The sequence below is a fragment of the Phlebotomus papatasi genome, chromosome 2 (genome assembly GCF_024763615.1).
Source record: "Phlebotomus papatasi isolate M1 chromosome 2, Ppap_2.1, whole genome shotgun sequence".
In the NCBI taxonomy this organism is placed as follows: Eukaryota; Metazoa; Arthropoda; class Insecta; order Diptera; family Psychodidae; genus Phlebotomus; species Phlebotomus papatasi.
Window position 1 is genome coordinate 100281493 of NC_077223.1, and position 25190 is coordinate 100306682.

Here is a 25190-nt window from a genome sequence, read left to right on the forward strand (position 1 = left end):
GATTTTGAATCTGGCAGCCCGGCAATTTACTTGCATGCAGTCTTTCTCTCAGATATTTTCCTGAAAACGTGACAAACATGGTGAGTTTTCTCTCGTTTTTCTGTGATTTTCTGCGTTTTCCAAATGTGAAATTACTTAAATTCTGGAGATTAATCATCCCAGCACAATTTCACTGCAAAATGGATTCTTATAATCTACTATATCGCGAGAAAATGCCCGATTTCTGGTGGCTTGTGTACCTAACCCTACTTTTCTATTGTCACTTTTCAGGCTCGTGGCCCTAAAAAGCATTTGAAGCGCCTCAATGCCCCAAAAGCATGGATGTTGGACAAATTGGGGGGTGTATTCGCCCCTCGTCCATCCCAGGGACCCCACAAGTTGCGGGAGTCTCTGCCATTGGTGATCTTCCTGAGGAACCGACTAAAGTACGCCCTGACCAAAACCGAAGTCACCAAGATCGTCATGCAGCGCCTCATCAAAGTGGACGGGAAGGTGCGCACAGACCCCAACTTCCCTGCTGGATTCATGGGTAAGTCCCAAGATTTTTTTCTATCCGGAAATGGCTAAAGTTTTGCTTCGAGAAGAGACTTTGCCGAGAGGGACATTCCACCTTCCGGCGAATTTTTTTTTCATCTCGATAGATAAACATTTTCCACTTTTGCCATGCCCAGATGGATTTCTGGGCATCTTCTCACTGTGGAGGACAAGGTTTTTCAATTTCTGGGGTATTTTTAAGGAGGAAATGCTAAGCCTTGAAGTTTTTTGTACTTGCAACTGATGAAGCATATGCATCATGCAAACAAATGCTTCATGTTATCAATTTTATCTCCCTCTAGTTAGGAATAGAAGAACTTTGGATGATCTTTAAAGTCAGATAACGAGTTTATTTTATTAATAAAATGCGCTAAAAAGCTTTAAAATCCAAAAGAAAATACTTTTCACTTGCATTCTCTTTTCAAAGATTAATTGCGAGCAAATGAATTAAGATAGAAATCTCGGATGGAAATAACATGAATTATTTTCTTTTTAAACCGAATAGCTCTGGTACACCTTTTAGATCAGTAAAATTTCATGAAATCAAAATTCACATCCCTTTCTTTCTTAAAAGTTTTGCATATATTTATCTTCTTCCCTCGCACTTAAAATTCGTTTGAACTAAATTGAATTTGTTGTGATGTTTAAAATAAGAAGAAGAGTGCAAAAGAGTGAGATAGACATATGCAATAGTTTTGAGAAAGAAAGGGATGCGAATTTCGACTTTATGAAATTTTCCTGATCTAAAAGGTGTGCCGGAGCAAGAAGTAATTAAAATTGAATTAGAAATGTATAATCTAAATTTATGAATTTCTGTTTCTGGCGTATTATTTCATTAAAACTTGAAGAGCAACAAAAAAATGAAAAAAAAACTCCTGGAGAATTATTTAGTACAGACCTGAGCTAAAAGAAAAGCCGAAGTTAATTTGGTGGTACCTGGTTGGCATTTTTCGAAATGCCCCGAAAATTCACGTAGAGAAAATGAGAGGTTTTTTTAATGTGAAAATTGTTTAATGTTTTAGAGTTAAATCATTTTCACAAGAAAATCCTTTTAATAATTTAGTTGAATACAGTTATTTGGGTTAATTGTGAATAATTGTCGATATTACAACAAAAACATTGGGATGAAATTTTGAGCTGGAAGACTCATATTCTTTTGAGCTGTCCCAAAATTCAGGATAGGTTTGAGAAAAATCCTTTTGTTCAGCACTATTTTGGTTAATAAGGAATGCAAAAGTACATATTACAAGAAGGGACACGACCTGCTAATAAGGATAAAATAGAGAAGAAAATATTTTGTCACATTTCAGAGATTTTTTGCAACCGCAGCGCCGCCAGACGTTTGTCAAATGAGCTATTTGTGTCTCTATCTCTCTCTCACAGTTGAATTGCGCGAGATTTAAGAACTTTCCATTTGAAGTGAAATTTGCATTTAATTTCTTTGTATTTCTGCAAGATTCAAGTAAAAGGGTGTGTAGTGAACAGCTATCCGTCTTCCGACAAAAATATCAAGAAGACAATTTCTTTCTACAGTAGAGTTCCTCAAATTTGAACATTTGGGGGGTATAGATGACATTTCTCACTCCGCAAATTTGAACAATATTTTCAAAAACATAATGGAATTCATGTGAAATTTACTTTCCCTAAATTAAGATAAACAACTTTAGAGAATATATCAATGTAATTTATTGTGAAATAGATGGAATTTATTGCGGAAGTTAATATAATACGATAATATTGAGGAAACATCAGAGAAAAATGGCACTCCACGCAAAACTTTCTTCACATAACCTCAAATTTTACATTTTGAACTCAACTGCCGTTCAAATTTGTGGAGTTCAAATTTGAGGAACTCTACTGTATATGAGTTTTTATGTCTGTTATGTCTTTTTGGCGCAAAAATATTTATCATGGCACCGTGAATGGGCGGGATTAGTGCTACCAGTATATCTGTCTGTTATCTCACAGGTTTGATTTAGTACATGATTGTTCTGAAATGCTTCTGCATTATCGACCTTTCTCTGTGTTGGTTCATGTCACGACTGCTTGGTGGTTTTAGAACACGGAGAGGATTGGGCAAACACTCGAGACAGGAATCAACACAAGGGAAAGTCAATAATATAGAAGCATTTGAGAACAGTCATCATTATCATTTTCAACCGTTTATTCTGCTTATCCATATTGGGGTCGCAGGAACATGATGTCTAGTTTAGCAGCCCACCTTTGTCGATCCTTCGCTACTTTAGGAAGATGTTCGGGTACAAACTCGAGGCGCTCCAAGGCAAGATTTTGAACTTGATTCAGCCACCTTGTCCTAGGTCTGCCTCGAGGTCGATGCCTCCTCTCAATGGCTTGCATTGTTTTTTCTGGGAAATCTTTTATAAGAACAGTCATGTACTAAACTAACTCTCCAGGAGAAAGGGTTTTGCTTTTAATTTTTTGATGGAGTAGCAGTCAGAAATATTAATTTATAGATTTGGATTAGCACAAAGAAAAGTCGATAACGCAGAAGCACTTGAGAACAGTCATGTACTAAAAAACTCATCAGAAGAAAGATTTTTATATTTCATTGGAATACAGCACTGTACGCATTTTTTGAAATGCTTTCGTGGTTTTTTCGATTCGTTTCTCGATTGCCAGAAATCTATGCCCTTTGAACTTGCTTCTGCGTTTTTAGGAACGTTTTCGTGTTTTTTGTAAACGCGTTTTGTGTCTTTTAAATTTCTCACTTTTTTACAAACATTTTTGTGTGCCTTAGAACCTTTGTATAACTTGGAAGGTATTCCGCCCTTTTTAGAGGTGCCTATGTTTCTTGAGAATGTTTTTCTAATAAAAAAACATTCTGATCTCCATGACTGAGTTTCTAAAAACGATTTCGCATTTATAGAGACGTTTCTGTATTTCTTGTATACGTTCCGCGTTTCTTGAAACGTTTCGCATTTGGAGAAGCTATTCATGCTGCTATTCCAATAAAACATAAAAAGGGGAAAAACATTTTTTTTTAGTACATGACTGTTCTCATGTGCTTCTGTATAATCGACTTCTCTGTATTGCTTCTTCTATTAACTCTTTGATGGTTTTTGATCACTGCGAGAACTGGGAAACCGGGCAAACAGTAGAGGCAGGAACAAACCCAGCGAAAAACGATTTTGCAGAACCACTTGAGAACAGTCATGTACTAAAAAATGTTCAGAAGGAAGATTTCCTCTTCATTTTTCATTCGAATAGCACCATTACGCATTACTTGAAACTTTTTTCGTGTTTCTTCGGTTCGTTTTTCGGGCATGGAAATTATGGTGATGTTCTAATGAATAAAGTAAATCTGTCTTCTGCACATTTTTTTAGCACATGATTTTTTTCAAGTGCTTCGGCGTAATCGACTTCTTTCTGTGTTGGCTCCTGTCTTGCCTGTTTTCTCTAGGGACTAACAGAAAGACAAGTCGATAATGCAGAAGCACTTGAGAACAGTAATGATTTAAAATTTGTTCAGGAGAGACAGGAGAAATTTCCATTTTTCATTTTTCCGTGCTTTTTGGGTGAAACTTTTTAGAGAAATAGTGATAGAAACGCCTCTAGGGGCATTAAAGACCGATAGTTAATATCTCTTACCGTTCGACTTCTAGACCTTTAGCAGAAAACGGACTAATACTAAAATCTCTTCATTTAACTACGAGTTAGAAATTGATAATAGTCAAAATAATTCAAAATATTTTTTATTGACATTCAAAATACTCAAAAGTTTTGAATTTGGAGTAATTTTTTTGGTCAAAGTATTTTTTTTAAAAAATTGGTAAAGTACATCTGCATATATCAAAACAATGTTGTAAGTTGTTGATATTCCTTGGGCAACAAATATCTAAAATGCTCTGGCAGCAACTTCTGTGTGACTCTGGTAATCCTGGTAGATTACAATACCATCTGCAGATATCCCAAATCGGACAAGAACCTTCCGTATTCGCCAGTGATACCATCGTTCCGATAATGCAGATGATCAGTAGAGTAATCTTCATCGTTAGTCTTCTAGGTTCTCAATTTAGGTTGAAAAAGCTGTCAGAACTGGGAAAACTTCTTTCAATGAACGTAGATGCAGAAATACTTGGAGTGCAAGAAAAATCTCCCATTTTATAGTCTTATCAGGGGAAGCATAATATCTTCTTAATTTGCATTTTTTTTTCGCAATTTGACAAATGAAATAAACATTAATTCAGTTCATATTAATATTTATATCCTGAGATATCTTCTTTGTTTGCAAATATTTGTCAGTTTATGGTTACTTAATTCAAAATTAAAGACCACATTGTAAAATAGGTATAACAGAAAGTAAAACAATGATAAGCCTAGATAAGTTTATTGTATCTGTGCAATACTTTCCAGGAAATCTTGAAGAGTTTTGCAACTCAGTATTTATGCAAATTCGATTTTGAAATAATTCGTAGTTTGATCACAGAAGATAAATATCGAAAAGAAAATTTTCGAAATGGTTAAAAACATCACAAATGTATGGTTCGATTAAATTTTAATCGTTTATAAATCGGATGGACACGTAGTTAGGGTTGTCTACGAATTGTTGAAAAGGATACCACTTGGACAACAACATACCATTTCTTTTTTTTTATCATACGAAGAAAAAAGAAGCTTCCGCATATTGAAATTTCATCGAAATCTGGACAGACAACTTTTAGACGTTCGATATCGAAATTTCGAAAACCGATTTTACAATTTTAACGTCATAATGACGGTTGTACGAATATTAGAAGTTCTGAAAGTGTTATATTATTCTTCCATTTGCGTTGCCAATAATTAAATTTTGACAGTTAGGAATTAGAACAAAAAGGTTATTTGAAATCATACTTCGGTCATCTTTTAGCTGGGCTCATATAAAACCGACTCTTTCCGTACAGAAGTAGATCTTGAAAAATCGAAAATCTATTTAAGATTCAAAAAAGAGACTTTGGGCTCAAACAGAAGTAGATTTTGATTCTCCAATAGTGTCTTGGATAAAAGGTAAATGGAACTCTATTTGCACAAAAAGTCGTTGAAGTTCGAAGAATTCAAATTCAATTTCGAATTTTCATACTAAATTTTCGAACAAGGTGGGGAAAATTTATCAAATATCACACTAAAAAGCTGGCAAAAGAGTTACTCAGTGATTATGGAGTGACTGAATAATGGGACAACAACAGTAAATGTCGTTGTTCTGTTTTTTCCTCACGACAATGTGAAGACCGTCACATTTTGACACTTGAGCAGTTCGAAATTCGAACAGGATGTAACTTCCGCCACCTTACAAAAGTATTAAGAAGTAAGAAAGTCTCTTTTTTGGATCTTCAAATAGATTTTCGAATTTTTCAAGATCTACTTCTGTACAGAAAGTTTCTTACTTCTTAATACTTTCGCAAGGTGGCTGGAAGTTACATCCTATTCGAATTTCGAAGTGCTCAAGTGTCAAAATGTGACGGTTTTCACATTGTTGTGAGGAAAAAACAGAACAACGATGTTTACTGTTCTTGCCCCAGTATTTAATCATTCCATAATCACTCAGTAACTCTTTTGCCAGCTTTTTAGTGTGATATTTGATAAATTTTCCCTACCTTGTTCGAAAATTTAGTATGAAAATTCGAAATTCAACGAATTTTTGTGCAAATAGAGTTCCATTTACCTTTTATCCAAGACACTATTGGAGAATCAAAATATACTTCTCTTTGGGCTCACTGGGGTGTGCGACTGTATGACCTATCCTTGGGAAAAGTCCCAGAGCAAGCTACAAAATTCTGAAATTTCAGTGATGTCGAAAATTCAAATTTAGAAATATTCGATATCGAAATTTCGAAGATCAATTTTTCGTGTTTGACGGCCTTCTCTCAGTCCTTATCATTCTAGGCAATTTCTAGAAATCCGATAAAGTTTCGAACACTTTTCGAACACGAAATGTCAAAGTCGAGATCTCTTCGGAAGTTGTTCTTCCTTTATCTAAGAAGTGAGATATCCAAGGGTTAGGGGTTTAAATCGAAATATTTCAAAATGGCTGATGCAATATTCCTTGAATTTCAAATAACTCCGACAATTGGTTCAAGTTTAACTAAACTCATCGTCGGCCTATTACTTTGGACTTGCAGATGTTGTGTCAATTGAGAAGACCGGAGAGTTCTTCCGGTTGATCTATGACGTCAAGGGACGTTTCACCATCCATCGCATCTCGGCCGAAGAGGCCAAGTACAAGCTCTGCAAGGTGCGCAAAGTGCAGGTTGGTCCCAAGAACATTCCCTTCTTGGTCACTCACGACGGACGCACCATTCGCTACCCAGATCCCCTGATCAAGGTCAACGACACCATTCAGCTGGACATTGCCACCTCCAAGATCACCGATCACATTAAATTCGATTCAGGTTAGTGGGAAGTTTGTTTCTATTTTTTCTTGGTTTTTTTCCCTAAGGCAGGATTTCGGCCACATCGAAGCTCTCCTTGTGACGAAAAGTCACTTTTGGGGAGTCAATAGCTGGCCAAGAGAAATTAATTGACTTCATATACGGTCGCTGGAATTCACTGAAACCTTTCTCTAACGAAAGGATTCTTACGATGCATTTCAGTATTTACCTATTTGAAGTACATTTTATTTGTTCAATTTTTGAAAATGATGAAAATTTTGATTTCTGTTTGCCTTTACGCCCGTGTTCTAGGTAGAACCATTTTTCAGATTTTTGGTGTTTAAGTGATGATAGCTCAGATCCTACTGAACCGATTTAATTCTTCATTGAGGGAAAGTGAAAGGTCTTGGAATTGTCGATAATTTTCTAGAACTAGTGAAGTTTGTAGAACCTACACCAGAGGCGCTGTAGTCTCTTATGTGTCAGAAGTGACACATAAGAGATTACAGCGCTCCTGGTGTTGGTTTTACAATCTTCACTAATTCTAGAAAATTATCAACAATTCGAAGACCTTTCACTGTTCCTCAGTGAAGAATTCAATCGGTTCAGTAGATTCTGAGCTATGATCGCCTAAGTATTAAAGAACAGACAAAACAGTCTTGCCTAGATTCCAGGCGCAGAAGCAAATTGATATCAAAGTTTCAAGTTGCATAGCGCCAATCCCTAATAAAAGTTTACTGATCCGGTCTCTGAGACTCTCCTTTGTCCGGAAAGCCAATGTTTGAGCCACTGGACAAGGGTATCCTAAGATGACCAAGAGAAAAAGTTTCCTGAACCACTGTTAAAGGCCCTTCCAAGAGAGGGCTCTGAGGTGAAGGAGAAACAACGGCTAAAAGTGGCATTTCCCAAAGAAAATTTTCAAAGTTGAGAACTTTCCCTGAAAAGCAAATTTTCCCGCAGGAAATCTGTGCATGATCACTGGAGGACGCAATTTGGGTCGTGTGGGAACTGTGGTGAATCGCGAGAGACATCCAGGATCTTTTGACATTGTCCACATTAAGGATAGTCAAGGTCATATGTTCGCCACGCGTCTTTCCAATGTGTTTATCATTGGAAAGGGCGCCAAGACGTACATCTCGCTGCCGAAGGGCAAGGGCGTGAAGCTGAGCATCGCCGAGGAGCGCGACAAGAGGCTCGCGGCCAAGGCTGCCCACTAAACATCCGCAATTTCTGGTGATCTCATCACCTAATCTCTGTGGAGGTCTTTTTGAATAAAAGAATTGAGGAGAAACTTTTGGGTTTTACTCGTTTTACTTTACAGCTCTTAAAGATAATTTCGTGATTCTTGTGATTTCAAAAGAAATTTGGAGTGATCTTTCAGGGAATTTCGTGCGGATTCTGGAGGGTGAATGTGACCTAACACGTTAATGGAGGAATTTCAGCAAAGGGTAAGTCAATGGTATTTGAAGAGAACTTGGAGGAAAAGCAATAAATCATAAGAATTTATGTTGAAATTCTATCAGAATAATGCAATTTGATTAAACGCGAAATTGCTAAAACAACGCATGAGCAGCTTAATCAAAACATTAAGCTGTCTTCTTGGATATCTTTGATAAAAAGAATGTAGTGGGAAGCCAAATAAGTTTATGGTAGCTGAGATTCATTGCAAGCGACCTTTCATTGCTTGAAAGTCCAGGGATGAATCCGGAAAAAATATTTAAGGTGTTTTTGGTGCATACTAGTTCCATACTAAGTATTATAATACAGTCCGCATTGAGGGAATAATTCCTCAAGGGTCTCCTGAAAGTAGTACAATCTGCTTCGGGGGACAAAAAAAATTTGTGTAGAAACAGGAAAATAAAGTTTTATCAGGAAAACGTAAAATGTAAATGGTGGAACAGAGAATATTGGGAAAGAAAAAAAACAGGCTATACCGATGTGGAGCAAACAGAAAAGAACGGAGGTTCGAACGATGGAAACATTAAAATTATAGCGATTAGAACATAATACAAGGATTTTGTAAAAGAAATAAAAGAGTAGTATAGAAAAAACTAAGAATATTTGTGAAGTTTGGACTCAAACAAAAAATACCGATGTTGTCAGTGTAATGCCCAACGCACAATAACTTTTGTTTGTAAACGTGTTTTCATAATTTCCTGTGTGAGAGAGCGAGATGACTAGATCTCTGTTTCATTCATTCTCATTGAAATGTCAAAAACATGTTTACAAAACAAAGTTTATTGTGCGTTGAGCATAAGAACTAATGTATTTTCTAAAAGGTCCATAATGGACGCTAATAAGGAATTATATACTAAGTATTAACAGTCCGGCATTGAGGGAATAATTCCTCAAGGGTCTCCTGAAAGTAGTACAATCTGCTTCGGGGGATGTGGGGGGGGGGAGTAAAAGGGCCACCGAGAGGAGGCTCCGAACTGGACGGAGGTTGCTATAGACATTCAAAACTTGAAAAACTATAAAGCTCCAACAGAGGATAATATCCCGGCAGAACTGGTAAAATATGGAGGAAAGGGGCTGCATAATCGTGTTTACGGTCTTAGCCAGAAAGTCTGGGAGTCGCAGAAGATTCCCAGTGACTGAATCATGGCCACAATTGTCCCAGTATACAAGAAAGGAGACAGACTGGATTGCAATAACTACACGGTAAAAACTTTTGGCCACTGACCGAAGTATTGGAATAAATTTACTTTGGAACAAATATTTTTGAATCAAAATTGTATCTGAAGAAAACATTTTTATTCCAAATATATACAAATTTGTCCAAAATTGATATAAATTTGTTCCAAAAATTTGGGTGTCCGTAGACGAGCTAATTTTTGAACAAATACCTGCTGAAATTTTTTACCGTGTACAGAGGAATTGCTTTTCTGGATTCAATAACGGCGTTATCACACTTGCACATAAAATTTTAATGTGATTCACATTAATTGTCGCTTGTGAGCGTACAAATATGTTATTTGTGTCTTTGAGTCACCTAATATTTGGGGTTTTTTCTATTTATTGATAAAGAAGTGGACTTGGCCTGCAAAAATAAGTTTAAATTTACCTAAAGCATAAATATTTTTCACATTAAAAAATTAAAGAGAAAATCGCATTAATATTTCGCTTTAATGCTATAAATCAATTTATATCAAATTATGCGGGCCAAGTCTACCTTTTTATCAACAAATAGATCAAATTTTCAATATAAAATGATACAAACACACAAATTACACATTTGGTCTCTCACCAGCGGCAATTAATGTGAAAATAAATAATTGAAAGCAATTAATGTCAAAATACAAAATGGCGGACTAACATTTTGTATTTTTTTCGAATAAAATAATTTTAGCACATAAAATATGTATAAACATATGCCGAGAATTTCATGAAATTCATAATTTTTGGCCTACTAATTCAGGCTACTCCCTTAAAGAAATATGTGAAAAATATAAAGTGTTCGAAGCCATACTTACGCGTAGCTTGGAATTCCTCATTCACTGTCCTTTAGGAGACTCAAAGGGAGAAGCCAGTGCAGTATCTACAAAAGGTAGCGGTGATGTCATTTTTTGATTTTTTTTAAAATTCTTCAATTAACACCCATACTGATGTGGGTTGTAATGTAAAGACGAGGGTTTAGAGTAGATTAATTGCTTTATTAGACCCACAATCTTATACAATTTGATTAGAATGCGTATTCATGTAACAGCATTCTCTTTTGTCTATTAAGGGTCTGCCTTAAGAGCCTGCGGAAAAGTACAAGAGCTCTTTCATCATTCTGATTTTTTAAATATTGAAAAAGAATTTTCCTATTTTATTTTATTTGCAATAAAATGTTTTAGGATAAAAGTGTACCAAATTTCGGTTTTATTATTACACTCGACTCTTCGTTATCCGGCTGATTGGGGGACAAATGACATTTTAATTTTTTTAATCTGGTCAACGTTTTTTTATATTTCCTTCTGTGGAACTTTGTTTTCTGTCGAAAAACAACAGATTTTTTTGTGGTGTGTTTATGTTTCATTTTGTAGCACGATTGTGTGTCAAAAACTTAGATAAAATCAAAATAACACATCTTGACAAACTGCATCTTTCCTAAAAAATCGTTTTGAATACATCAACCGCCAGAGTTTGACAGCTGTCACCCGGATAACAAAGAGCCAAGTGTAATCGTGTCGTGGCCTAAAATTAAGTTAGTCTAAAAAAATAATAGAAATTTGAGAAATTGCAAGCTGGTCGAAATTTGGTACACTCACCATATTATTTTACTGCTCGAACTCAAAGAGAGAGTAGTTATATAATCGTCTTTTTTTTCAACTTGTCACTGTTCTGGAGCTTAGCCCTTTAAGGACGTTTGGAACACCGGTGTCCCATAAAGAAAATAATTTTTTCTGACTACCTAAACTTATTTTTTTTCTTATGTCTGTACGTAATTGTAAAGTAGAAGGTTGAAGGAATCTAGAATATTTTTTGCAAGTCTCTAACTTACTTGCTATGTAGTAAATATTTAAGCTAAAAAATGGTGAATTTTTAAATTCTCAAATTCATAATTGATTTTATTTATTTTTTATACTTCCGTTTTTTTAAAGCAAAACCTTTTTGGCAATATTAACTACAATACTCATACGTAATATTTTTCATTTAAGTGAAAAATATTGTTCATTGGGATTGTCAGAAAAATTATTTAAATTTTTCTGTTATTTTTGTCCCTATCGTTCATAGAAGCACAAAATACACCCAATCAGATTCTGTTGGACTTTCCAAGAGTAGATATAATGGCATTATCACACTTGCAAATTAAAATTTTAATGTGATTCACATTAATTATCGCTAGTGAGCGTCCAAATATGCCACTTAATATTTGGGGTTTTTTCTATTTATTGATAAAGAAGTGGACTTGACCTGCAAAAATAAGTTCTAATTTACCTAAAGCATAAATATTTTTCACATTAAAAAAATTAAAGAGAAAATCGTATTAATTTTTCGCATTAATGCTATACATCAATTCATATCAAATTTTGCGGGCCAAGTCTATCTTTTTATCAACAAATAGATCAAATTTTGAATATAAAATGATACAAACACACAAATTACACATTTGGTCTCTCACCAGCGGCAATTAATGTGAATCACATCAAAATTTTAATGTGCAAGTGTGATAACACAGTAAGATTTATCATTGATTATGTTTTTCAATTTAACCCTTTGAGGACGAATGGGACACCGGTGTCCCAAAAATAAAAACCATTTTTTCGGACTATATAGAGGACAAAACAACTTTCTATAGTCAAAAAAAATGTTTTTGATTTTGGGATACCGGTGTCCCACTTGTCCTTAAAGGTTAATTTTCATTGTTGATTTTCAGTCCGTAAAAAGTGTCTCGTCGTTAAAGGGTTAAACGGTAATAGATATCAACTTCCGGTTTTCGATGACCCCTCCTCAAATAACATTATCTTGTACCCATCCTTCTTACTTTCCCCCCTCCCCTTTCATACGTTCCCTATCCCTTAAAAATAGGTCAAAAATGAGGTTTTTCCAATTTTGCAAAAAATTGGTCCACGCCCCGAGCTTTTTCAATGATTTTTGGATATGTTTTAGAGCTGGTACTGGCGAAAATTTCGTCCAAACATATCTATAACCGGAATATTCGCCATTTTGAATTATTGGATTTTTTGAAAAATTATTTTAGGGGGAAATGGGGCACCTTTGAAATTGGGATTTTTTACCATTTTTTTTTTTAATAAAAATGAGCCTTATCGTGATATAATTTAGATTCTCAATCTGTTTGTGGATCTAAAATATATCATAATAAGGCTTAATTTTAATTAAAAATAGGTGAAAAATACCAATTTCAAAGGTGCCCCAGTTTTAAAACCCTTTTAGAACCCGGATGCATCGGTCTTCATCGGTAATGAATTGGTTAAGTACAAATTTTTCGTATCCTTTTTCTCTTTTTGGACCTTCCTTTTGGTGTAATTTCTTGCGCTCCTTTTCAATTTATTTTAATACTCTATTCTTTTTTAATGTTGAAGTAAATTTTTGTAACTACTTATTGATTAGCAATAAAAAAATTAAAAGATCGTTATCACGAAAAAAGACTATACAGCCTGTGAAGAAGCATTTCCGCCGTTTGGCTTTAGAGGCTGGTCATCAACGCTAAGACGGTGACGGACGCAAGAAAATTAATGCCTTATTGCTTAATGAACTTTGTATCAATCGTGTATGCTTAAGCGTAATAAATATTATTATTAATTATTTATGAATCAATTTGATCTCTAGTAGATAAGTGATACTAAAAGATTATGCAGAAAAACTACACAGTAAAAAAAATAACACTATTATAGTGTGTAATCTTTCACACCACTATTATAGTGTTAAATTCAGAACAGGTGTTTAATTTAAAATTGTTTAATTTAAAGTTGTTGCATTTTAAGATGTTGAATTTGGCCTTGTTGAATTTAAAAGTTGTTGAATTTTTTTGTGTAAACTCAAAAATTGTTTAATTCTGTTTATGTTGAATTTTCATTTCATTTCAAAGATTTGATTTTTTGTCTTTTTAGACATTTATAATGCTTTTTTTCCTGTATTCTGGATTCGCCCTAATGCGAAATGATTACATCTGATGCTCGGATCTTCACGATATACTTATTATGCATATAAATATTTGATGTTCTATATGACTTTTGCCCAATGAAAAGCATCTCGACTGAATTATACGTCTTAAAAGGAAATTCAAGAATTTTTACGCAACTTTTGTTTAAAAATTCAAAAACTTTGGTTGAAATACACAAGGCCTTACACTATAATAGTGTAACACTAAAATGATCGCTTTTGCACTTCTATAGTAGTAAAATTTTACACATTTTTTTATTGTGTAATTCGCGGTAAGTCCTATGCCTATCTCGTGAGTTCGAGCATTCCGCAAAGCTGGGACGCTTTGCCATCTCTTTTTTGAAGACAATTTTGAAAATGGATTGTGAAAACTACTCTCTCTTGGAGTTCGAGGAATTAAAATTATTGTTAAAACAGAAGTAACATTCTCGTTAAAAGAATTGTTGTAAGAACGCTGAGGATACAGCCTCTGAAGGATACTGCTCCAGGAGAATACAGGTGTTGGGAGATACAGCTCCTGAGCGATACTGCCCCGGGGGGATGTTTCTCCTGGAGGATACTGTTCCAGGAGTAGACTGCTCCATGGGAATACAGATCCTGCAGGATACATTCCCTGGAGTATACCTCCCCGGGGGAAGGCTACTCCTGGAGGATACTGCCTCAGTGGAATTTTGCTCCTGGAGGATCCAGTCTCTGGTTTCTCTATTCCAGGTTCTCCTAGGTCCAGAGGGCATTTCACATGCAATTCCATTCCTTGCTTCTGTTAAATTCTTGATCATTTTAGCCTGTTCATTCACCTGATCCTTGAGAATTCGTATTGTTCTGTCCTTCTCTCTCAGTACCTTCAGATCCGGATCGCAATTTACTTGCATGACAATAGCAGTAAACTTAATGATCTTGATCACTGAATTTGCTGTGGGTCGATTTTCTGTCTCATCGCTCAGAAGACGCCCGATTAGTTTTTTGATTTTTCGAAATCTTAGACAGGAATCGAATGGCTGTTGCAACTGTTCCTGAATTTTAACTTTACCTATCACTTCTATGAGTTCCGTTATAGTATTGATGGGCATCAGAAGTTCAAGGAAGATGACTCCTAGGCTGTAGAGGTCACTTTCGTAACAGCTTTCTCCACGTCGTCGTTGCTCGGGTGCTGAGTACGGTATAGTTCCCATTGCACCACCTTTGGAGGAATGCTCCCGACGATATGATGCCAGTCCAAAGTCTCCCAATTGGACAATAGGATGCTTGCAATTGTAATTGTTCATGCTCATGAAAATATTGTTGGGATTGATGTCATGATGAACAATTTTCATTTCATGAATGTAATTGAGACCCTTGGTGAGTTGCTTGAAAATGCAAAGAGAATCCTTAATAAAGAAATCCTTATAATTGATGCTGGGATTCTCTTGGAAATTACTATTCCTATCTTTAAGCCAACTTGTAAGGGTCTTATCGCAGAGTGACATCTGAATGTACAGTGTAGCAAAATAAAATTTATCATCCAGTTCTTCATCCTCACTGCTTAAAGTCCTACAAGTGCTACCCGAGGATTGGGATTTGTAAGTCGTACGACTGGAATCAGCAAAAATGATAGAATCACTGGAAGTATTATCCGTAGATACTTCCTGTGATATGGAGACACTTTTCGCATTTTGCGCTGATGTCAAGGATTTATTCCATTTAATCCAGGCAGTCTTGTAGGAAACAATGTTTTGATGATTAAGCCTGGCAAGTATGTGCACCTCCTTTACGTGCAACAATATCTTTTTCTTATCGGAGGATTTTATGGAAACCTTCTTAATAGCATAATTAATATTATCCAGACGATTTCGGACAAGGAAAACCTTTCCATAATTACCACTTCCTAATTGACTGATCTCATCAAATTCCTTTGTATACCTACAAGAACCGGATTCACCCTTTTTCGGCACAGGTGAGCCAATCGGTCTGCCAATTTTCTTCTCCATTTCAAAAGGTCAATGCTTTGTTTCTTTTATCTACACCGAATTGATAGCAGTCACTGCAAAAAAAAAATAAAAATACAATAATTAAAATTGCCGGAGATGTTCGAGAAACTTCCATGTCGTGTTATTCGGACCCGGCTCACGATACAGTCCAATTTTCGCGCTGTTTTGAGGGATTACAATACTCCCATATGAATATTTTCCTGAATATTTCCTCAGAGCCTTGATGGTCGACGTCCTGATTGCAATACCGATTAATAAATCACCAAATTAACAATGATTTTTTCCACAATTCTTTATTTTAATTTCACTTCTTTCCCTGATGATAGCGTCTTCGAATGAATTTTATACACTACTGACGCAATCGATGCAAAACTGATCTTGTTGCACACACACTGGAATTTTTGCCTCACACTCTGAAGAAATTACTGACTAGTACTACACAAGTACAACACAGTCACAAAAAAGCTAGTGATAAGCATAGATTAGTTTATAAAAGCACGATCCGAACATTACAAAATCAATTTATGGGCAAATTCAAAAGGGTTTTTATCTGTAAGTATAATACTATTTTGCTCTTTATTAATTTTATTCAGGAATGTGATAATTACTTAATAATTTTTATACTAAATGGTGAAGGACCTTAATCCTTTATGGACGATTGGAACACCGGTGTCTCATAAAGAAAATTATTTTTCCTGATTACCTAAAATTACTTTTTCCTTATGTTTGTACGTAATTGCAAAGTAGAAAGTTGAAGGCATCTAGGATATTTTTTAAAAGTCTCCAGCTATTTGCTATAATAGTAAATTTTTAAGCTCAAAAATGACGAATTTTTTAATTCTCATTATGAAAATTAATTTTAAATATTTTTTGTACTTTCAATTTTTTTTTAAGCAAAAACCCCTTTTGGGGAAAAAACTACATACTCAAACATAATATTTTTGATTAGATTGAAAATTATCACTCATTAGTATTGCTAGAAAAATTATTTAAATTTTTGGGCTATTTTTGTCCCTATCGTTCATAGAGACAAAAAGTACACCGAATCAAACTCTGTTGGCTTTTCGAAGGCCAAATATAAGACATTTTATTTGTTGTGTTAATTGGTTTCATTTTTATTGCTGATTTTTTTTTGAGGGTGGAGGACCTTACCCAAGAAGCAAAATAGCTGCCCTATAGAACCAAGTACTAAACAAGTCTTTTAGTGTACTTTTAAGAAACTTAAAGTGAGAATTTGCTCTTGAAATTTCTATAGAAGCTTTTAAGGTCCTTATGGGTGCGCCACTTTACTTATAGTAATCTCAGAGATGGAACCAAGAGCGTTATAAGCAAATGAAAAGATTTTTGGTTCTATAGTGCCTTACTTAAGGAATTCTATAAGACAATATTAAGAAAAAATTGCTTCTTGGGTATACTAAAGGAGGGTGTGATTGCTCATCAATATTTTGTGTTGTTCCGATTTTTTTTCTTTCACAAAAAAGGGGTTAGATGCTATAGGGGAAATGCTTCTAATTTTGTCCAGTTTCTTATTTTGGACACTTTGAGGATAACATTGGACACTAAAAATAAATTGATTAAAATGATGGATTTTTATTCCAATATTTGATGAATAATGAATTCTATCTAAATATTTGTTCCTTTTGGAATATTTTAACACTAAATACGTTAAAATTTGAATATGATTTGAGTTGAAATTGCTTTGTTGAAAATTCAGTGTGAGCAATTGCTTACGAGAAATATGACAGAACTTCGTGGCTTACTTCAGTCTTATTTAGTTTTGGTGAAGTACTAACAAAGTTTGTTCGCTGTTTTTGAGTGATATTATTGAATATTCATTGAATATTGTGTTGATTCACGTTACTGATGATTTGTACATTTGACCTGAAGTGAGATTTGCCTTGTGAATTATATTTTTCGTGTGAAAAATGGGAAATTTTTTAAGACATTCACCAGTGAGGTGATGATTCTTATTTTGGACAGGTGTTTTTTTCACGAAATTTCGTGAAGTTTTAGCTTTTGTGATGACTAGGCTGGACAAATGCCTGGAGAAATGAAGGAGCATCATCTCTACGAAAGAGATGCAGTGAGAAATGCCTTGAAAGGCTCCCGGAAAGGGCAGGGAATGAGCGAATCCGCACGTACTTGGAGTACCGAAGTCAACTCACTTTAATGAATGATATGGAATGTTTCCGGGCTTCTGTGACATTCTGCATTTCCCTTACATGATCAGGAAGAGGACTTGGTAAGATTGGTTCATAAAATGAAGAACAATGGGCATCCTGTTGAGGCGGATTATCTGTCCAAATTTACAGACAAGTTGTAAAAATTAATAACCAAGTTGTCCAAAATAAGAGTCAAATTCACCTCTACATATCAATTCATTTTTAAACGTATTAAAACTAATTTTAGTAAAAATGAGATGATAAATAGCTTGCCAAGTTTCTAAACAATCCTTCTGAAAAGAGAGTAACAAGAAAAGTCAATTAGTATTGAAAATATGGCACTTCAAACTTAGAATATCGATGCTTATATGCAGACTGTCCAAAATTATAAGCACTTCCCCTACATCAAAAGTACTTTCGCATCATTTACCATTTACCGGTACATAACCGATTTAAATCGATTCATAAACCACTCAATAGATTCCACAAAATAGTTTAAAGAGTAATAAAAATTAAATTCAAATAAAAATTACTTATCGGTAAATAACCGGTTCATTACCGGTTCACATCCGTTTAGAACCAACTTATAATCACTCAAAATATTTTCTAAAATACTCCTCAGGAGTAATTTAGTTGGATTCCGTATAAAAATTTTATTTATTGGTTATGAACCGATTCATTACCGATTCAAAATCGATTGGAACCGGTTTAGTTTTATAGAATATTCCAAGACCTTTCCAACGAGATCAAACATGACCCCATTCGCTTGATTAATGCGCTGTCTAATATCCTTCTGGTCTTTGACTTTGAAAAACGGTTATTGGGAATGATTCAATGAATACATATCTTTGTTGGTTTTTTAATTTATGACAGTCTCCAATAAAAATTACCCTCCTTTTTAGCCACTGAGGAAGGCGCACTGCAGCGTCGAAAGCTTTGGCAAAGAATCCTGTGTGTTTTTCGTGTCCTTGAAGAGAGAAACACCACTGACGCCCCCGGAAAGAGGTGATCTCCCTGAATCTTTAAAATTCTACATAACGTCAGTTACCACTCGAATATTTCAAGGATTTTCGGGGATAGTAGAATTTGTCGTGGATTTTCTCGGATTATTCCAAGATAATTGACTGCAAAGTTTGTCAGACATTTTTATGTTTTTCTCATCCAATTTTTTCATTAATAACGATAATAAATTACATAGGGTTTAAGAATTATTAAACCAAATTTGCATTATAATCGTTCGAGTTGGCTACTATCCAAATTATCAATGAAGAATCACACCTCTATAAGCTGATGTAGGTTGATCACTGGCTTTTAAATATTCTTGTTTTCTGATTTTTTGAATGTCAAATTTTGATCAATCTAGAGAGGGCCTATTTTTCAACCGATTTGGATAAATTTGGATTTTTTGGAGAGGTCTTGAAATCAGTTCAATATCCGTAAATGACTTATCTCTCTCGTATTTACAAATTTTCTCCATACAATCTTGTGACCTACACGAGAACATTATAGAATTATCATTTATTTACCAATTTTCGATTTTAAAATACTTTTGTGTTTTGTGAATCAATTTAAGCACTAGTAGACTAGTAAGCACCAAAAGATTATGTGGAAAACTAATTCACGAGAGCTCTATCTGTTGAGTTCGAACATTACGCAAAGTTAGAACGCTTTGCAATTTCTTTTAAATTATATAAATAAACAAAATGTTTTCTAATTCTAATATAAATTCATGCACATCATGTAAGTAACCTAATCCTAATTAATTCCCGAGTAGGAAAGGTTAATCTCTGGGTTAAACATGTCTTGAGCAGTGAACTAAGCTCATTTCTTGCACCTTTTCTCGACAGTAAATCAAATAAATTGGATTTGTTGTCAGAAATTCATTCAACACTCCACAAAAGATGAATGGGTAAAGAAAGGAGAATTAAGAATGCACATAATCTGCAAGATATACAAGTCAATAAATCCCCACATAATAAATTGGCGGCAAAATATGCGAATCTCCACCCATTTGCTGGCCAATTTGCATAGATTTGCAAGAGCCACTCCAAACGGGAGCTCAAGAGGCCAACAAAAAGGTGCTAAATGCATAAGAATAGCATTTCACCCTCCTCAAAAGTGCTCAAGTGGAAGCATGATTGAGCTGGATTTGGCCAGGGAAATCATGCTCAAAAGACTCTGCAATATGCATAATGAGGTGTTGCAGATGAAAAATCTCTGGCGGTGTTGCACAAATGTCTTTTTAATTAATTGTGAGTGGCAATTAATTACCTTTATGGCTTTTCAATGCTTGTAATCGATTCGATGGTTATCTCGGAGCTTTTTTTGCCCTGCTTGTGATACATGATACGTGATTCCTGATAACCCGACTGACCAGTGGTAATCGGTTTACACTTTATGATTCGAAAAGCTGATTTTTATTTTGCCTTGAACAAATCGTGGCCTAAAGGCATATTAAATTATTGGTACTGTACTGGACATCAAACCTTATTGCTTGCCTTATAAAATTTAGCGGTCTGTTCTGGAGATGAATATTTTCCGCTAATCCCAAGTATGTCTTGGCTAAAATTGAAAGCCGGCAGATTTACTACTTTATTTCGAAACTTTTCAAAGTTTAGCCGCAGAATGTTTTAAAAACAAAATTTGAAATTAAAAAGTAACAATAGATCTATATTATTCTCCATATGACAGACAAAAGGATAATAAATAAAAACAATTTTGAATAATTAAATAAATCACTGAAGAACAACTTACTGTGAAGAAGAGTTTGAAGAGCCCTAAGAGTGATTGCAAATTGCTTAACAAAAAATCCCTTGCTCATTTTTTAGTTTTCGGACCCATTATGCATTTTTAATCAATCAACAACCCCTTTTTCAAAGAAAAGATTAATCGAGCCAGCTCGGACTTTCAGAAACTGTATTAAACAGGTCGGCTTTAATCGAAATAAGTATCTCCTAGTTAGCACAGCTTCACTCTTAGACGCGATTACTAATTTGCTTTTCTGGTCTGAACATGGCTGAAGATCATAAATCTATTTATATTTGAATAATTCGAAGATATGTATGTCAAAAGCTAATGAAAAGTTATTTTGACGTCTTTTGGGAAATTTTCTGTTTGAATTTCGAATTATTTCGAATATCAACATCCGACAGCTGTAATAAATAAAATAAAGAGGAGGAAGAAGAAAGTTAACAGTGCAAATTTTCTTTTTTGGTTTATAATATACCTGTCTCATAACATTTTTGTTTGTAATCACCATATAACTACCTTAAAAGCTTTTCAGAGTTATATTTAATTAATTTTAATGATATTTCTCCAGAAAAATTGGTTTAAAAATTCGAAATTCTGTTTTGAACATAAATAATATTTCGTACAAAATAGAATGCTACTTGTCTCCTAGCTGCGACACTTTTGTAAAATGAAACTTTGACTACTAGCGCACCGTTGAGTTTGAGTCTTTTGTTTTGGTATCGATTCGAAGGTACATCAGAGAGAACTTATCTAAAAGCTCGTTGGAAGTTCGAAAATTTTAAATCCAACGTGTAGCACAAAAGTGAATAAGAAGAATTTTTATTCTTGTTCTTAGAAATCCTCGAAATTCATCATCGTGAAATTGTTAAGTAATTGTATTTAGTAATACCTCATTAACTTAGAAAATAAAATGAACTTATCTAAAACGTTTTGCCATCCTGAAATTTCACAAAAATCAGTTTTGTAGAAAAATTTGAAGTGGAAGAACAGCCAGCTCTAAAGCGGAAAAATGTGAACTTACACTTTAGACTTTCGATGCTTTTCGAATAGGTTTCACTAGCTTTGTCTCTTCGAAAAATTATCATTTGTTTATCAGAGCCTTTGTCAAAGCAGAAAACTTCCGAAGAGGCAAAAAGAAGTTAAACATGCTCAAAAATTAATTGGAAGTCCTAGGATGTATTTCATGTATTCGCCACTTGAGCATTGACAATGTTTTCCATTCAAAATGGGTTTTGACAGGTGACAGATAAAATTAATGATATTTTACCGTTTGTATGATACACTGAGAAAAAAACGGGGGTGCGATTAACTTTTTTTCCTCATAACTTTAAAACTTTTTAGGTGTAAAAATATATCAACATTTTTTAATGTTAATTTTACATCTTTTTACGGGTAAAAATAAGATGAAAAAGGGTAACTTTAACCCCTAATACACCTAAAAAGCATAATATTTATACCGATTTCGGATCAATACTGCAGGATAAAATTAGCATTTCCGGAATGTTATTTTAACTTTTTCGGATTTCTCTCAGTGTATAATTCTCAAATCTTTTCATGATTGTTTTTATCCTTCTTTATCTATCTGAACATATTTAAGCTTTTAAATAACGTTTTTGTGTAAAAGTGGATTTAAAATACGAACTATTCAACAGTTTTTTTTTTGGTAAGTATAGACTCTCGCTCCAAATATCACGTGGATTTTAGGATTGGCACATGTCAAACTCTTGAAAATCTAACGATTTTTGTTTACGTTTCAAGTTTGTGCTGTGAATCCTGATCTGACCGAATCGATTTTTTCCCGTAATATGCGTAATTTTCAAAAAAGATACCATAAGAAGGAATCACAGCATATTAGGCTTAAACTAAAAGCTCGAAGACGTTAACACATGTCAATAAATCTTTTAAAATTTACCTGACCCCGGATTATTTTAGACGAAGATCAATCGAATATCGAATAAATCGTATAACTTTCGAATTGGTATATTAATATAAACGTAAAGTGGAGAAAGCTTTTAAACTGGGAAGATAACTCAAAGTTTATTGTGGAACGGAGGAATAGAGGAATGACATTAAATCTAAAACAGAAATTACTTCCGTCCAAGTGAAATAATGACGAATAGTGAAACCCGTAAGATCTTTTTCTTCTTCTTAAAATGTACTCATGGTCAGTTGGGAAACTGGAGCTTTTGCGACAAGCACGTACTAGTACTTTTTAATACCAAATTCAGTTTAACATGATTGAGGTGGAGAATGTTCTGCTGAAAGGGAAAAAAGGCAGCCCCGAGTCCTTGGGCATTCTGTTTTGGTGCCATATGCAGCCAAGACTAGAAGCTCCCAGGAGGTGGAGGCGAATCCTCATAAATCTCCAACAGAAAATTGCCCTCTTGCCGCAGTGTTACTCAGAAACACCCAAGAATGAATGTTCAGCCAGAAGGCGAATACGCATGATACATTTAGGAGATAATAATGGTGTGTAAATGAAACTGTCGATCTTAGCAATTTTCTCATTGAGATTTTGAACGATATCGTTTGAATAAAGAACACGTAACTAGGCCTGAGACTGCAGGCCTTTGCCATTTTAATCAAATTGTATTTATATAAGTAAAAGTCATACAGATTCTTATTATGATATCTCCCAGAGATCATCGGGATTGAAGAGTTTTCATTAATTTTCACATCAATATTGCAAGTGAATATTGCATTTCCTGGCAACAATTAATTCATCGTTGGGGTACAACTGAAATTATTTATAGTTGCTTTAATGAACTTTGTGGCATTTAATAAAAAATTGCACAAGATAAAACTGCAAGCATTAACTTTATTAAGTCATTAAATTGTCGGTGATAAAAGGGAAATCTTACCATTGAGCAATAAGAAAATAAAACATTAAGGTTGCAAAAAGAAGAAAAACAAAGATTACATTAAGTTTATTAGTCGGACACATCAATCGATCAATTTTATTTGTATTTTAATCATATTTTAGTGCTCTTCAGGATGTATTATATAAAAAGTTAGCATAAATAGCATGATGCTTAAGTTTAACAAACATTCCTGTGAAATTAACCCATTCCTTACCATGGTATTACACATCATATGCAAATTGAGTGATTTTAGATGATTTATTCCAGGGCAATTGGTATTCGAATTTATGTCGGGAATGGATTTTCAGTTACTTTAGTCCTTCAATTATTTGGAAAAAATAGCCCGACAGAGATGGGAATACATTTTGTTGTTTTTCCTCGCTTCGCGTGAAGTCATGCAAAAATGTTGCTCAAAATGGCGGACGGAAAATTCGACATCCCGTCAAATTTGTTAAAATTGACCTTCATCCTCTTTCCTGATTTGAATTCTGGTTGCGAATGTGTTTTTTTGGATAGTTACTCTATCTAAATCAATAGAGTTTGTAATGAATTAATATACAGAATTTAAATTCAGTGACCGTTAAGACGTCTGTTTGAGGGCGGCTCCCCGCACCCCCATAATAGATAAAAAAAATTTCTTTTCAAAAAATTCATCTATTAATCTGTAGGAAACTCATCCCAAAATATGAACATTCTATCTCAAGTATTTCTGGTACATTGATTGAATGGGTTAAATGAGTTAGTCTGTCTATTCAGATAGAAAAAACTCTTAGAAATTTGGTAACTCCGTTATGGTGTCTGCACACTAGAAGCAGTTTTCGTTAAAAATTGCCTTTTTTAAAAAAATCCGACGTTTCTGCCTACAAGGATAGGGGGAATTTTCTTTAAAAAGGCCTTTTTTAAAGAAATTGCTTTTAGTGTGTAGAGGCCATTAGGAAGAAAGCGAAAAATTAAAAAAAATAAAATAAAATAAAAGTTGCCAGCGCCACTCGCGGGAGAAAACAGTGCCCTCAAGCGGTCAACCAGATTGTCACTGTCACTGAAGTGACAACACGACGCCCCTTCGATTGCTTTCATTTCGCAGTGAAAACATTTTTTTTTCTCACAAAAATGAATCAGTTGAAAATAGGAGAAAAAAACAACCCATTTAGAGTAAAACTTCGTCATTTCAGTCAATGCTCAGGTTCGAAAGAATGGTCGTTAAGAAAATAAGTCACATTCATTTCAAGTTTCAGAAAATGAAAAACTGAAGTTTGATCGCTGAAAATGTTCTATAGGTTCGGTTCTATCAAAAAAGAAGTAGTTTAAGAAGTACCAAGCAAATGATTTACAAAATTAATTTTAGTTTTTCAAAGAAACACATTTTTTTAAAAATATTTTTTAAATATATTTGTATTTTAAGAGGCATGGCTTTTTTTTCATAGATTAGATCTTCTGAGTTTAAAAGGGAAATTTTTTAAAGAAAATTTATTGTTTTATGTAATTTTAAAAGGAAATTTAATATTTTTGTTAAATTTTAAAGGGAAGTGCATTGTTTTGGGTAATTTTAAAAGACAATTCTCTGATTTATGTAATTTTAAAGGGAAATTTAATGTTTTGGGTACTTTTAAGGGGAAATATACCGTTTCAGGTAATATAATGGCTCCTACACACTACGGAAATTTATGTAAATATTGAAGGGTTTTTCCTACAGAAGCAGGGAATTTGCTTCAATATGGTTATAAATTTCTCTACTGTATAGAGGCCATAAAAGGAAAATTTGTTGAATCAGGTAATTTTAAAGGAAGATTTAGTTTTTTTCTAATTTTAAAAGGAAATTCTCTGTTTTTTTATATTTTTAAAGGGAAATTTAGTATTTTTAGGTCATTTTTGAGTCTTTTTAATAATAGGAATTTTTTAAAATATGTTTTTCTTTCTTCAGTTGGTCAGTTTTCAGCCTTA

The 25190-nt window shown here is 34.2% G+C and overlaps 2 protein-coding genes across 2 annotated transcripts; one reads left to right on the forward strand and one right to left on the reverse strand.

Moving 5' to 3' along the window:
- Position 1: 1 nt before the first annotated feature.
- Positions 2-8190, forward strand: LOC129800408 (40S ribosomal protein S4). Its single transcript, XM_055844756.1, has 4 exons — positions 2-80; positions 271-529; positions 6651-6920; positions 7860-8190. Exons 1-4 carry the CDS (start codon positions 78-80, stop codon positions 8114-8116), a joined length of 789 nt encoding a protein of 262 aa, XP_055700731.1. The 5' UTR covers positions 2-77; the 3' UTR covers positions 8117-8190.
- Positions 8191-10537: 2347 nt separating this feature from the next.
- On the reverse strand, positions 10538-15817 carry LOC129800398 (eukaryotic translation initiation factor 2-alpha kinase 1-like). Its single transcript, XM_055844745.1, has 3 exons — positions 15607-15817; positions 13933-15528; positions 10538-10642 (listed from the first exon to the last, which is right to left on the reverse strand). Exon 2 carries the CDS (start codon positions 15473-15475, stop codon positions 13940-13942), a length of 1536 nt encoding a protein of 511 aa, XP_055700720.1. The 5' UTR covers positions 15476-15528; positions 15607-15817; the 3' UTR covers positions 10538-10642; positions 13933-13939.
- Positions 15818-25190: the final 9373 nt, after the last annotated feature.

Bases quoted from the DNA above. Each gene is read 5' to 3' on its own strand.
- LOC129800408 (XM_055844756.1), top strand. The intron at 530-6,650 runs GTAAGTCCCAAG...TTGGACTTGCAG, and splicing joins CTTCCCTGCTGGATTCATGG to ATGTTGTGTCAATTGAGAAG. The intron at 6,921-7,859 runs GTTAGTGGGAAG...ATTTTCCCGCAG, and splicing joins TCACATTAAATTCGATTCAG to GAAATCTGTGCATGATCACT.
- LOC129800398 (XM_055844745.1), bottom strand. From the start codon at position 15,475: ATGGAGAAGAAAATTGGCAGACCGATTGGCTCACCTGTGCCGAAAAAG.